Source organism: Malaclemys terrapin, chromosome 3 (genome assembly GCF_027887155.1).
Source record: "Malaclemys terrapin pileata isolate rMalTer1 chromosome 3, rMalTer1.hap1, whole genome shotgun sequence".
NCBI classification, from domain to species: Eukaryota; Metazoa; Chordata; order Testudines; family Emydidae; genus Malaclemys; species Malaclemys terrapin.
Genome location: NC_071507.1, coordinates 163,673,875 through 163,689,680, shown reverse-complemented (window position 1 = coordinate 163,689,680; position 15,806 = coordinate 163,673,875). Strand labels below are relative to the sequence as shown.

Below are 15,806 nucleotides of genomic sequence, written 5' to 3'. Positions count from 1 at the left end.
GAATGAAAAACATAACACTTAAGTCAACATCTCTTCAAGAGTAACTTTATTCTGGGCAGGAGGCTCTTTACACAGAAGGAATTAAACAGTTTAAACATCCACCCCCACCACACACAATCTTCTGGGTTTTCATTTCTTTCAATAAATATTTTCTCCCCATTTTATAGTATGTACTTCCACTAAAGCATTTTTAATGAATCTGTAAACAGTGTGGGGAGGGTTTCAGTACTAAGTTCATTTTATTTATCTGCACATAACTTAAGAAAATCAAGATAATACAGATTAATATGCCACCCAAGGTCTGACTCCTTCATATGAAGGTCATATTATTACACATGAGTATGAGACACTGTAAATTGTAAAATAATTCTAAAAATCAAAATCATATACTTAGCATAAAAATGCTGCAGAACCTGCTAAGAGATAGGTAATATTTTGTATGTGATATGTGTTCTTACAAATATATTGCTTTTGGTCAGGTTTTCAATGTAATATACAGCCTCTACTTTTTTCCATCTAAATGGCACAAATCAGAGAAAACATTAAAAAACAAAACAAAAAACAAACAAACAAGATATAGCCCAACCTGCAGTCCTTATTCAAGCAAAAAAAAAAACCAACCAACCAAAAAAAAAACCCTCTCATTCAGCTCAGTGTGAGTTTGCCGGAGTAAAGATTACAAGATTGTGCCCATGATACACTTGCTACTGAGTGAATCTATAAATCTATAAAATAAATCTGTTTAATTTAAAACTTGAGTAGACAATTTTTGAATGTGAGCTGTTTAGGTTTGACAAATAAAGGTCCCACATTTGCAAAGGGGTTTGAATGCAGATCCTTATTCCTGCACCGAGTAACCTTATGACCCTTCTTGTGGATCCCTTTGCAGGACTAGCCATGATTCTGAACCTTTTACTCAGACAAATTACTTGCTTGCCTGAGTAAGCATTGCAGGATTGGGCTCTAAGTACTCTATTCTGACAATGATAGGAACTACAACCATTAGTGAGAATTAGGGGCATATAGTCACAGCAGAATAGACTATTTACAAATAGCTAGTTAGATATTTGTATAGGTCCAAACATCTCTCTCGTTAGTGTCAGTTCATTCATTATAAATAAATTAAAAAAATCTCTAAATATAAATGCAGATTTTGATTTCCAGAGAGGAAACAGTCAGTTCTTATTCTATATGGTTTTAAGAAATGTAAATATACAATTTTGTCCTTTTCCACTTGGCAAACACTTCTCCTCCCACCCCACCCCATCCCACCTCCCAAGTACATGCATCTAGTGCTGCATAATTCAAAATGGCTCCGTTTTACTTCCTTGTGTGTATACCAACATCACAGCTCTGTTAGTAAGTACCTATAGGTTTGAAATGAGTGTGTGTTAGTTAACTGGTAACAAAGCCTGGGTGGTGCAGGTTAGAGAGCCACGATGCGGTTCTGTGAAGGTCCTACGTACATATTAATTTTTAAATAATGCAGACCATTTTGCTCCCTCATTGCATTGTGTGGAGAGCAGCATATGCTGCCCACGTGGTCACAGTGCACAGAACAAAGGCACTGGCCACTATCCATCATGCTCTCTCCTACAGCGGAGTCAGCAGCTGCGCTCTCTCTCGACACATGAGTAAATCATATTTGATGCTCTGATGATTTCAGAAGGGGACCAGCAGAGAAATTGCTCTAGGGTACACTCTCCACCCAAAATGAAGTGGTTTTTGTAGGGAAGTCCAGCAGAAATTAGGCCACAGAATTACCTTCCAATCCAGCTTCTGCCCTTTGGAAGAGGAGGCAGCGTGCAGGTAGATTGGGGAAGCCCAAGAGCAATTTAGCCCCTAGGCTAGCTCAAGGGAAGAGGGTCTTGGAAAGGGTGCAAAGAAAGAGGTACTCTGCATGGATATGCTGGGGTTGGGCCCAGGCCTGCCTGTGGATTATCAGACTCCATATGAATGCGAGGCCATTCCTAAGCCCTTATCCCCGAGAGATCAGGGAGGGTTTTCTGTGTAGTGAAATACACAGATTTTTTTTTTTCCCCTCCTTTTTGCACATTTTTGCTAGAAAGGGGAGGTGGCCTTTTCCAGTGCACTTTGATAAGCTAAGCATTTAGAATGGAGAGAACAATCCCACTCAGTTTTGTATCTGTGCTATTTGGCTCCTTTCCTTGGTCAGTAACCCTTGTAACTTCTCTACCATGTTACTTTTTCCTTCCTCCACAAGTCAAATCCTGGTCTCAATGAAATCAATTGAGATTTCGCTATGGACATCACTGGGACCAGAATTTGATCCTAAATGCTTACTATAAACAAAATAACCAATAAGACCTCATTTATGGAAACTGATTATATTTTACAATATGGGAAGGTGAGCTAAATCAGCACTGTAACTGTTGATTGAAGTTTACTTGTTTAGGGAAACTGCATCTGGATACATTAAGGGAATCAGGCTGGAAAACAAAGCAATAGAAATTAAATCAGCTGCATATATAGTTTCTTAAACTTTGCTGCTGGTGCATCACTAATACTATGTTTCAGAGTTGCAGCCGTGTTAGTCTGTATCCGCAAAAAGAAGAACAGGAGTACTTGTGGCACCTTAGAGACTAACAAGTTTATTAGAGCATAAGCTTTCGTGGACTACAGCCCACTTCTTCGGATACATATAGAGTGGAACATATATTGAGGAGATATATATACACACATACAGAGAGCATGAACAGGTGGGAGTTGTCTTACCAACTCTGATTGGCCTCTCAGAGTTGGTAAGACAACTCCCACCTGTTCATACTGTGTGTGTGTGTGTGTTCCACTCTATATGCATCCAAAGAAGTGGGCTGTAGCCCACGAAAGCTTATGCTCTAATAAACTTGTTAGTCTCTAAGGTGCCACAAGTACTCCTGTTCTTTTCACTAATACTATGTTAGTCTGCCTGTGAACCAGCTTTGTCATATTCGATATTGCCTCAAATATTTCTCCAGCTCCTACTTGCCCTACAAAAACAGGGCCTGACTTTGCTTCGTGGAAGTCTTTAGGAACGTTATAATTGACTAATAGGAGCAGCCCCCTATGCAGCATGTTTTATTTTCACTCTGAAAGACAGTTAAGTCTGAAGTGGCACTTCGGGACAGATGAGCAAAACCCACAGAATACTTATTGAATGGAGATCGCATTAAAAACAGGCGGAATGTAGTCAAACTAGCAGCCTGATCCTGCTGGTCTCATTCAGGCCAAACTCACAGTGTGGTTAGCGGGAATTTGGCCTTGGGATTGCAGGATCAGCCCCAGAACTGAAAAACTGACAGGCAGCACAAACAGTGTGAAGACAAATTTACAAACACCAGCCAAAGCTAAAAAACACCCTTCAATAAGCCTGTGATTGATTTAGGGCCCAATCCACCTGCCATTGACCTCAAGGAGAGCAAGTTCAGGTCCTTAGTCTTACAGCCCAAAGCAGGTGAAAGACTGACAATCACATCCAGCTGGTGCAGCATGGCACTAAAATAAGGCTGGGTTATTCAGTATGATTGACCACCTTGCCTCATACATCCCATTCAGAGCGTAACGATCACAAAACAATATTTGGTGAATGCCTCTTTCTCACAATTACATCTCCTTTGCAATACTGCCTCAGTCTGCTACGTTTTATTTACTTGTATAAAATATTTGGACCTGACAAAGGAAATATTAAATTTTTATCAAGTTCATTACAAAGTTTATCGTATAAAATGCCAAAAACATCAAGCCATATATACAAAATGTATTGGTTTTAAGAAAATAATTGGACCCTATCATATAACAAAACAATTTTATACAAAAAGGTATATGACTGCATTCAAATCAATACAAATAAAACTAAAAAAGTCTTGAAATGTCTTGCTCAAAGAAGATAGGGTTTCTTTAAAATCTCAGGCTTACAAAGTCATGGCAAATGGTTTAGCATTGGTCACCATTTCATGAGAAATGTGCACTGCTTCAACAGAAAGTGCTTTCTGCAAGTCACCGGTGAGCTCCATACTTTGAAGACCAGTCAGTGCGTCCATGGATTGGCTGAATTGGCGGTGGACGCGGCATTAATGCTGGTGTGCTTTTTGAAGGTGTATTAAATGATGGCCGCCCAATATGAGATCTGACAGACTTCAGAGAGGCGTAATCTACAAACGAGAAGAAGAAAAGCCATTAGATAAAGTTTCAGTGACTGTATGACAGGGTGCTGGGCTGGAACCCCTGAGTCTGGCCTCTGCCACACCAGCCCCAATCCAGGGAGGTAAACTGGAGCTGGCTAGAGAAACCTGTGTCTGATTGGCAAAGGGGAAAACAGTTGCCAACCAAATTAGCCATGGCTATATACAGGCCCGGAGGGGCGGAGGCAGAGAGTGGAAGGACAGGGGTAACTCTTTCCTCCTGGCTGAAACCTGCAAGCTGTATGTGGTGAGAAGGTGGTGGGATTAAATAAATAATAAACTGTAAATAAACTGCATTGGTGACTGCTGAGCCAGAAGGTCTCTGAGTGGTTTTTGGAACACAGCAGAGGCAGGAGCAAAGGAGGCCCTGTTACAGACTGGCTCAACTGGAGGAATTGCTCCTTTAAAAAGCCCCTGGAAACTCTCTCTGTTAGAAGCTGCAACTTTAGAGCCAATTTGTATTTAAAAAAATAAAGTAAAAAATCAGGATATGTGAAATAATAATACCGTGAGACATTAGCCAAGATCCCTACTCAGGCCAGATTCTCTACTGTGCCTGGTATCTGCTGGATACAGCAAGAGATGGGTTGCAAAGGAACCCATTTGCAGCTTGCTGATTTTGGGGCCAGTTCTATGCCTCACCCCAGCATACTTTAGAGCAGCCTCAATGCTGCCCTAAAATATCCTCACTAGATATGACCACAAAGGGCTACCTGCTAGCAGAGAATAACTGGAGTAGACCTTTCACTGGAGGCTGCAATGGAGGGGTGGTATAGGAGTGGATTACTCAGGTTTTGTGCCATCAGTAGAGTCCCCATGACAAGGGAATCCCAAGCTGAGGAGATCTGGTTATTCTCCAGCCCGTTTGCGTTGCCAAAAGGGGTACAGGAGGGATGGAGCAGAATGTGAATCTGTGTCCCAGTGTTTACTCTGTCCTTACTCAAGCGAAAAATAAATTCAATTTTCTATAATGAATAGACAATTTAGTGTGGGGTTTTTGAGACTTGTGCTCCTAAATCACTAAGGTGCTTCTGAAAATCCCACTGTGATGGGGCGTTGATCCACACTGGCAGAGAAGGGGTTAAAAGCAGCCTAGGGAGGCTGCACAGGGAGCAGCCAATCTGGGCCCAGCAGCCCCATATTAAAAAGGCCATAGGGCAGAGCAGTGTCAGCCTCTGCCTGGAGCTCAAGGGGTGAAGTCTGTGTCTCTAGCAGGTAGAGAGACCTGTGGCATGTTGGACAAAGCAACTGCTGGGAGGTACTGGAGGAGCAAGAGGAGCTCCTGGCTGGTTGCTGAGACTGAGTAATTGCAGGCCCTGATGAAGGGTGAAGAAGGTGCTGGGGCTATCGAGACGTGGCCTGGGGAGACATAGCAGTGGTGAGTGATGTGCACCGTCACACCCACCCTTGGTGGTGGTAATAGCTGTGCATTCTGGGAAGGCTGTGTTGTGGAGTACAGGCTATATGTTTGTTTAATTGGTAAAACTGATGTTTTATAACCGTTTAAAGAAGTCAGACTAGACTTAATCCTGCAACCCTTGTAACAGAAGTAAGTGTTGCAAGATCAGGACCTATAGTTCTAGTGACTCACTTCTTTACAACTCAGTCAAATATAAAAACTGAGTATTACAGCAGCTACAGACAGTAACTACAGACACTAGTTGACTAATATGATGGCTAGCATGCATCATAGATTATCAGGGTTGGAAGGGACCTCAGGAGGTCATCTAGTCTAACCCCCTGATCAAAGCAGGACCAATCCCAACGAAATCATCCTAGCCAGGATCATCAAGCCTGACCTTAAAAACCTTTAAGGAGGAGATTCCACTACCTCCCTAGGCAACCCATTCCAGTGCTTCACCACCCTCCTAGTGAAAAAGTTTTTCTAGATATCCAACCTAAACCTCCCCCACTGCAACTTGAGACCATTACTCCTCGTTCTGTCATCTGCCACCACTGAGAACAGCCTAGCTCCATCCTCTTTGGAACCCCCTTTCAGGTAGTTGAAGGCTGCTATCAAATCCCCCCACCCCCCCTCATTCTTCTCTTCTGCAGACTAAACAATCCCAGTTCCCTCAGCCTCTCCTCATAAGTCATGTGCTCCAGCCCCCTAACCATGTATCATAATATGCATTATCCTCACCATATATTAGTATACATTAAGCACAAATATTGTAACAGTGATCTAGCCTAAACTGGCCTAGATCACAATCCTGTTCACTTATGCTAAGTATCCCATAACACCTTGCATTAGCTGAGGTAAGCTTTGGCTTAAGTAGATAGGAAAACTGACAGTATCAGGACATATAATTGTTTCCTCATAGCCACAGAAAGGGAGTTACCCTCAGACCTATTTATCTTGGTACAGGCCTAGGAGGTGTCTTCACACCCCTTTGTACCTGGAATGCATGCACCCAGAACAAAGATAAGGGTGCATCCTGACCTGGAATGTGTGGGTTCAGAATAAAAGATAAAAGGGTACATCATGGTACCAGAAACAAGGTTAAAAAGCTGATTAATTGAATCTAGTTTCAGGTGACATATGTAGTACCTTTTTATTGGTAAACAAGCACAGTATAAGAAGATGGCTTTCGGAATGCAATTTTGAGGAGCTGTATGTAAGGTGAATGTAATGTCGCTGCACAGGACTGCTCTTTGGAGACTGGTATCATAGAGAACCTGTCTCCTGTATCATATTAATAAACCTGACTGACATTAGTTATTTGGTCTCTTGAGTATATTCCATAACGAAATAAAATGTGGTCAAGCAATTTTAACTATACAGTTTATCAACAGACAGCATTATTGCCCTAACGAGTAAACAGCCAAGCTCAGAGTTACACTTACTAGAAGATGGATCTGCCATTGGTGCTAACTGAACCCTCTGCCCAGCAGAGCCTAGTTCCTTTTTCAGAAATGAAGGGATATAACCACCCGTCAACCTGCTCGATCCTGAGTGCCCTGAAAGAATTTGTAAATGATGAGAAACACTTAAATCAGTGTGCAATGGAACGCACACACACTTCCACCCCACCTTCCTGCAGATATTGTCAAGGTATTTTATAGATGGTGCATTGGTGGGGCACACTGAAGACTGGACCAAATTTTTACCTGGTGTAAGTCAGTTAATGGAGCTATGCTGATTCACACCAGCTGCGGATCTGGCCTGTTACGTACTTATCTGGAAGGCTGGCACCATCACACTGCATGAAAGTAAGCCCGGGTCTGCACTTGGCAGTGAGGTTGACACAACTACAGGCTAAGCGCCACACCTATACCGACCTAACCGCCAGCATAGACACAGCTAGCTACCACTGCTTGGGGAGCAGGAATGTGTCCCAAAAGAGAATTGGGTGAACAGATTTTTTGATTTGCTGTTTAAGAATAATTAAAAAAAAGTGTTTCAACCTGAAACATGTTTTGTAATTTTTCAGCAAATCAAAGTATAAAAAGAAAATCTGTGTTAATGTTTCAGTAATATAACAACTTTTTCAGGCGTTCGGACACAAGCAGGCGGAGGATTTGTTGTGGTGACAGCTCCTGGATAAGCTTTGGCCTAGGGCACTCACCTCAGATGCGGGACACCTGGCTTCAATTCCCACTTCTGCTTGATGTGGAGAAAAGATTTGAACCTGGTTCTCTCCCATTGCAGGAGAGGGCCCTTGCCAGTGGGCCATGGGATAGTTTAGTATGGGGCCTTTTCAGGCTCCTCTTGAAACTATTCCACTTTTTATAAATAGTAACTGGAGCAGGAACTTGAACTGTGGTGAGTGCCCTGTCTATCAAACTGCAGAGTCATTCTCTTTCCCTGGCTAGTGACGGACTATCATTTAGAGTGGTAATTTATAGTAATTGTTTAAATTAAAAAAAAAAAAGGTAAAGAACTCCCTCATTATTTACTACAAAATCAAGTAACAGGGATTGAAGAAAAATAAAAAAATAAAACCATTAATTTTTTGTTTTTGTTAAAAAGGGACACTGGATTTATTGCTTATTACAACAATCTATAACCCTCTAACAGCTTCCCCACTGGCTTCTTTCACCTCTGACTGGAGGGGTGTTAACTGGCCACTTCTCCTTGAATAGTCCCTTGTTTAGCATAAGTAGTTGGCACATATTTCAATCTCTTCCAGCTTGTATTTAGCTGTGATACTCTGAGGGCTTGTGTACACTTACAGCGCTGCAGCTGTGCCACTCTAGCACTTAGAAGTTGCTACCTACAGAGGTGGCAGGTTTGTATAATTTTTGGTGGTGCCCACAGTGGTTCAAGTCCCGCCCCCCCCCCCCCACACCTGCTTTATAAGCAGATTATATGTTTTAAAATAATGTAAAAATGGATTGGAAACAGAAAGCGTTTAACAGTTTCCCTATATTGCACAATAACACTATCATAAGAAAAATGTATTTAAGACTATCAACTTTATTAATACTCTTTTGAATACAGAAACAACCAAGAACTCTTGGATCAATAATCCTCAAAAGCAAATACTTTCTAAAATTAAAACAAAATGTAGCCCCTTCTTTTGTGATATTCTTCAGGAGGCAGCAAACACTCTGTCATTGTTTGATTCTTGAAATGAAGTTATCCAGGAGACTTGTAATGCGCCAAGTGATTTAGACATTCTTGGCTCATTGTCGTTCGCAAATCATTTTTCAGTCTGTGCAGGCAACTGAATGATCACTCAGCGGTGCAGGTTGTAGTTGGAATTGTGTAGAATAATTTCAAAAGAACTGTAACTTCTGACATGTCACTCAAGCCTTCGTTTTGTTTCAGAAATTGCTTCACTTCACTCACCAAATTAAGCTGGCAATTTCTCGATCTGCAAATATCACTCAACATTTCTAAATGAAGAGATGTTAATGTCACCATGGAAAGCTTCACTTATTGGGACAATGTCCTGTTTCGAGCCATTTGCTGCATCAGTTATACGCTTATCCAATTTTATTGTGAATGTAAAGCTTTCCATTGAAAACCTCTGTTAAATGGCAGCTTTGATGCTTGCAATGATACCAACATGTATTTGATGAAAATACTTTTTGGGGTCACTGAAGGTGTGAGGAAGGCTTCCATTGATCTCTGTGGGTTACATTTCATCTAAATAAAGATTTCTTGCTTTATCTACTGTTGTTTCCCAGAAGTGACTGTATGATGAGTCGGTGTGCATCCCGCTCAATATCTCTTGCAACAGGCCAACTTTCTTCGTAATGCTTGTCAATGACACGCTTGGGCTTTGAATTTTTGCATTAGCTTCTTCTACAGGACCCACGGATTTCACAAGAACTGTCAGTGTAAAGTACGTTGAAAAAGATTGAAGTTGCTTCGAGAATCCACTACATTTTGAGCTAAATTCATCCAGGCAGTTCATTATGGCCTCGTAGTTGTTGAGCAGTAATTTAATGCTGCTGAGCCTTAGGCTACATCTACACTACGGGGGTGGGGTGGGGGGTGTCGATTTAAAATACGCAAATTCAGCTACGCGAATAGCGTAGCTGAATTCGATGTATCGCCACAGACTTACCCCACTGTAGGGATGACGGCAAAATAGACCTCTGCGGCTTCCCGTCGACGGCGCTTACTCCCACCTCCGCTGGTGGAGTAAGAGCTTCAATTTGGGGATAGATTGTCGCGTCCCGATGGGACGCGATAAATCGATCCCCGAGAGGTCGATTTCTACCCGCCGATTCAGGCGGGTAGTGTAGACCTAGCCTTAGTGTCCATCTTGTTAGGCACAATGGTCATAAAGACGGCTCCCCTTCACTCTGAAACTCTCTGAATGCTGCCATACACTTTGACTCCCTAAAGGCACGGAGATCTTTCACCATCAAAAACATATTACAACATTCTGGAATATTATGCAGGGCATCCTGCGTGGCAAGGTTAAGGGAATGTGCAGCACAGTGCACAAATTCCACTCTTGGCTTGGACTACAGCAAGTTTACCAGACACATTACTGGCTCCGCCGTAACACTGCCCCCGGCAATCAGAAAAGGGCAAATCACATAAGCGCATCTTCCACAATTTTGAAAAGAGAAGCAGCATCCATTGTGTCAGTTTTCTAAAACTCAAACTCCTCATAAATCTCCCAGTCTTCACTAGAAAAGAACCTTAACGAAAAACTTACTTGTTCTTTTCTTGACAAATTGGTTCTCATCCATTATGATGGCGTAAAACTTAGAAGCCTTATCTTTTGCACAATTTGTCTTAGCGCCATCATTTCAATTATTTCGTTAATAACCTCATGTGACAGCAACTTGTATTTTGTGCAACTAAGCCACTGTCTCAGTTCCTCTGAATCTGTACTGCATAGCAACAAGAGCGGCATCCAATTTGAATCACTCTCATGTCCACTTAATGCTACCCCTTGTTGACCTAGGTATTGAACACTGGTAAAAATGTTGTGCAGCGCATTCCTAGCGGATTGTGATTCTTTTCTGTAGCTGGCCGACATTAGTGCAGAAACATTTACCTGTGATTGCAGAGCAGCATACTTCATTACTGCTTCCTTGTGACAGAAGGATTTTTCGTTTGATGTAAAACCATGGATTGCGTGTCTCATCTTGAAATCTGGATGAAATAAACATTGGTTCGGCCTTCGTAGAAAATATTAAGACCTTCTTTTCAGAACAGTTTTTGCAGACCGAGCAAAAAGCTCTGTCTAATTCACTACTGTACTCCAACCATGTAAATCTTGATAGCCAAGATTGCTGAAAACCCCTTTTCTTATCTTGTAGATTTGTCACATTTTTTTTGTATAAAACTTTAGTTTGCAAGCTGGGTGTCGAACTCAGGCCATCACTTGATGAATTATCCTTTTCTTTTTCTGTGGGTAACTTTATTAAGCATTTATCCATTGTTGATTATTATTCTTGATTCGTAGGACCAGTAATCTGTTGCTGGGATAAAATGAAGCGACAGCGCGCTGGTGCCACAAGATTACAAGGGGTAATTAAAAGTGGAAAGTGAGAAGCAGCACTCGCCTGCTTCAATACATTATATTTTGTTGTATGCTTAAAAACCAATTATATACTTTAAAGAGTATAAAATAATCAAGTATTGTGCTAAACACGACCATACCCTAAACTGACTGCCGAATTTAAGTTGCGTGTTTTTTTCCCCTCGGGCACTCACAGTATATGGCTGTGTTCCCTCTAATTTTTCCTCACTCATGCGAAATGAATCTTATATGCACCAATATGGAGGTGATGTGTGACAAATCACCTCCATATTAGTGCATAAAACAAAATTAATGGGGTGGGGCCGAGGGGTTTGGAGTGTTGGAGGGGGCTCAGCACTGGGGCAGAGGATTGGGGTGAGGGCTGCGGGGTGGGGCTGGGCATGAGGAGTTCATGGTGCAGGAGGGGGTGGTTAGTGGGCTCTGGCTGGGGATGAGGGGTTTGGGAGTTCATGGTGCAGAAGGGGGCTCAGAGCTGGGGCAGAGAGACTTGGGTGCAGGGGGGTGAAGGCTCTGGCTGGGGTGCAGGCTCTGGGGTGGGGCAAGGCTGCGGATGAGGAGTTTGAAGGCAGGCTGCCCCGGGGCTGGGGCCAGAGGAGGATTCCACAGTCCTCCCAGCCTTCTCCCTGCCGGCAGCAGCAAGCTCTGGTGAAGGGGCCCCCCTAGCAGAACACTCACCCAGCACCGGCACTGCATGTGCTCCTAGGAGCTGGGTCCCTCTCAGATCTAGGAAGTCCCCTCACCTCCCCTGTGGTGGGTACCACGGGGCAGGGGGGAGAAGGGCTGCCATCACGCGTGCGCCTCCTCCCTCTGCAGCTGCCTCCCACCTCAGCCTGCCGCTGGCGTTGCTCCCTTTAGGTGGCAACGGCCGGGAGGGAGCACAGTGCTGAGTGGCAGGGCAGCTGCCTGCTGCCCCTAGGGCACAGGTGGGGGATGCTCCGGGGGAGACGCAGGGGGCGGCAGGTGGGGCCAGGGGAGAGAAACGGCCCCAAACATTGGTGGAGTCAGGCTCCTGTGCCCTGAATTTGCTGGAGCACGGGCACATAACTCACCGCCCCTGGCTCTCTATGACGATGGGAGAGTTATACAGACATACGTTTGTAGTGGAGACCAGGGCTATGGCTTGGTCTACACTACAAACTTCATGTCGGCATAATTAAGTTGCTCAGGGGTGTGGAAAATCCACATTCCTGAGCAATGCACTTACACCGACCAAACTCCCAGTGTAGACAGCAGTATGTCTACGGGAGGGCTTCTCCTGTTAACATAGCTACTGGCTCTTGGGGAGGTAGAGTCCCTGCGCTGATGGGAGAAGCTCTCCCGTTGGGATAGGTGGCATCTTCAGAAAGTGCTACAGCGCTGTCAGTGTAGACAAACCCTAACCGTTTCCCAGCCCCGAAGAAGAGCTCTGTGTAAGCTTGAAAGCTTGTCTTTCTTGGCAACAGAAGTTGGTCCATAAAAGATATTACCTCACCCACCTTGTCTCTCTAAGCACCAACTTAAAATCCTGCTTCCCTCTGGATTTTTTTTTAGCTACAATTGTTCAATAGCATCTAATATACTAAAAGAGGATCACTGAGAAATTGTTTGATTACTTCATGTATTTGACATCACTTTGTACAGTTTAATTCATTCTTCTATACAGTCAGCTCTCCCCATTTGTGCTACTTGTTTGTATGGCAACAGGGAGAGGGGAAAAAATTGGAAATAAGAAAATGATTTCACAAAAACTGGCAAGGGAAACCTGTCATTAAATTGATTAGATTTCAAGCTGTCAGTCAAGCTAAACATTGGATAGATCAACTTGACTTTTGAGAGCCTAAGACCCAAAGTGGATTGGAGTAACTGGTAGGCCATTACAAAAAGTCTCACCCTGCCTCATTCACAGTTCTCTTAGAATGTCTGAATACCACTTCTTACCTGAATTCGTTCCATTGACCCCTCCTCCCACACCTGAAGCTTTTCCAGGCAAACTAGAAGTGGGCCATGGATTAGACATAATAGAATCCTTGCTTGAACTGGAGACTATGCTATTCCTTGTGCTTATCCCTGTTGGGAAAAGAGAGAGCCAATTAACCATTAAGAAATCCTTGTCATACACAATTATTATGCAGCTTCGCACCTGCAAATAAATGGAGCAGGTGTTTGCCCCAGTGACCTTTAACCAAAAATCTCTCCACATTCTACTATTCAGCATCTACTATATTTGGGTTACTTCCTATCCTCTCACACCAGTTGCTTATCACTGATGTTACATGGGCCCTGTTCCTGCAAAGATAACCACCTGTTTAGGCCCTCGCTACTGTACTGAGTCCCACTGAAGTCAGTGAGTCCATGTCAGAATAAGGATCCAGGTATTTACATACTTGTCCTAATTGTACAAGGGAATCTAGAGTGCTTTGGTATCCTGGTGGATGAACAATGCTACATAAATGTAAATTCTTATTAAATACAGCATTTTATGCTAACATCTGGTTACCATTTTACGCACTCAGATTAGGAAAGGCAATTTAAGGTTTTCACAATACCCTATTCTACTTTGTTATCTGTGTAGTTTACACTGAAGTCAGTGAGAGTTGTGCACACATTGTAGGATCTTTGGGACAGGGTCCCTGTATTTTTTTTTTTTTTTTTTTTTTTTTTTTTATGTGGAGTGCCTAATACACATTTGGGCATGATACAATAAATTCTGTGATAAAAGGTTCGGTCCGATTGAGTTTTAAGATCTACATCTAGCATCCTAACTAGTAATCCAAAAAAATACCATTAAAACACTGAGTGTTCAAAATTGTAACCTTCATCTTACAATTACATGCACATTTGTATTTAAGGGAAGAAAAAAAATAATTAAGACCCAGTCTGCCACCATAAAAATTAGAGCCGCACAAAGTTTCAGCTTTTTTTTTTTTTTTTTTTTTTTAGAACACCGAAACAATTCACAAATTCAGGTTAAATTTGGCAAATAGTTTCAACCACAAAGCCAAAATTTTCTGAAATGTAGAAGTGATTTGTTTAGAATAAAAACGGAAATGACATTCCATGTCAAAAATAAAGCCCTACCAACTCAACATTCAAAACATTCTATTTCAACCCAAACAAGTTTTGCTGAGAGAGAAAAAACTGAATCAGTTGTGGTTTGAAACAAACTGAATTTTTTTTTGTTTGGCCTCCAAACTGAAAAATCAATTACTCAGTTCAAAACCTAATACAGTAGCTTTGCCCCCAACATTCATGTGGAGTCCCACTGACTACCTGGTACGCTGATCTCTCTACTTGTTGCACTGTGTTCCGCCAGAGGCACATAGCTGAAATCTTGTAACTGTGGAATTCCACACTGAAACTCGGTCAAAATAAATTCAGTAAAAACAGGACATCATGAGCTGCTTATTTTCTTGCTGGATGCTCACAAACACACACCCGAGGTGCCTAGAACCAAAGCTTAATTTGTACCAGGTCCTGCCAGGGCTGAGCCCTGGCACCTCTAGATTTGGCCGTTCATTGCCTCAGCACCTCTGGGCTTGCTGTGTCAGTTATGAATGTAAAAAAATTGCTTGAGCCCCGGCACCTCTTTCATTACAAAATTAAGTACTGCCTAGATTGAACCTTGTGACATGAATGGACAAGAGAGGACCCAGTCTTATAGTGACACAAATAGGGGCATCTTGTTCCAAGTGAAGGCTATGCCTCAGGAGAATCGTGCGTGTGCACATGCACACACACTTGGATTCTGCCCCATTGCTGGTGCCACCACACTGAGGATGAGCAGACACACAAGCAGGTGACTCCTCTGCGTAAGAGTAGGGTTTGATTCCACACATTGGACTGCTTTAATACGCTGCAGGGTGCACTTAGCTCCTGCCCTGGGCAGCAGAAAAGTTAATGCCAGCCTGCTATCACCTAGCATTTACTGCTGCAAGTATTAGTATTATATATTCACTAGGCAGCTTGGGGGTATGCTCCTCCTCCCATGCAGAAGATCAGCCACTCTTGGGAACATGTGCCAGGCTCTGCCTTATCAACTGGGCACATTTCCTAGCATATGCAGAATAGCTCTTTAGCACACAAGCCTGACTTCTCTTGGTGCACAGGAGAGCTGCTCCTGACACCTTATCCCTTCCTGCCCACTGGTATGCTAGAATTTACCTCAGTTTCTGGCATGCTAGAACCTTCTCTCTTTGTTGTAAGCCTCTTTCCATTAACAAGGTAGCCTCTTCCCACCCCAGTATTCTGTTTTCTTTAAAGGCAATAGCCCTTCCTCTGAGTCAAAGATAAGGCCCAAAGTATCCATTACCATTTCCCATTTCCATTAAAAGGTCAAGAAAATATTTCCTACTAACCAGGTAAATACCTAGAATGTTTCAAGTAATGCTGCTTGGCTGCAGAAACTCGCAAGGTGGGTGTGTCCTGCCGTGAAAAGGACGCATGGGAAGGGGCACTGTTGCCAGAACCTAGATTGTCCGAAAGCTTCAGATCCAAAATGCTTTCAAACCTGTACCAAGAGAAATCACCATGCTTAGCCCCAAGCTCAAAGCTTACACGTCATCCAAACGGAGCGTTCCTTTCACCTCACCTCCACAAATTATTTGTTGAAAATGGTTTTGGTGCTGTACGGATAAAGGAAGACATTGCATACCCTTAAGCACTTTGCTGATGGTATGTTTATGCTGCATTG

At 42.9% G+C, this 15,806-nt stretch overlaps 1 protein-coding gene across 9 annotated transcripts in view; it reads right to left on the bottom strand.

Annotated features, from left to right (window-relative positions):
• Positions 1-29: 29 nt before the first annotated feature.
• Positions 30-15,806, bottom strand: part of CILK1 (ciliogenesis associated kinase 1) — a 56,191-nt gene continuing 40,414 nt past the window's right edge. For 5 of the 9 annotated variants that reach the window (XM_054023031.1, XM_054023029.1, XM_054023033.1 and 2 more), the window contains 4 exons: positions 15,472-15,623; positions 13,055-13,183; positions 7,029-7,142; positions 30-4,151 (listed from right to left, as the gene is read on the bottom strand). In XM_054023031.1, the coding sequence (XP_053879006.1) occupies positions 3,997-4,151; positions 7,029-7,142; positions 13,055-13,183; positions 15,472-15,623 (550 nt within the window). In that variant the 3' untranslated portion in view covers positions 30-3,996. Of the gene's footprint in view, positions 4,152-7,028; positions 7,143-10,648; positions 10,747-13,054; positions 13,184-15,471; positions 15,624-15,806 lie in introns of those variants that run through there. The other 4 variants (XM_054023036.1, XM_054023035.1, XM_054023034.1 and 1 more) reach the window with 4 other exon arrangements.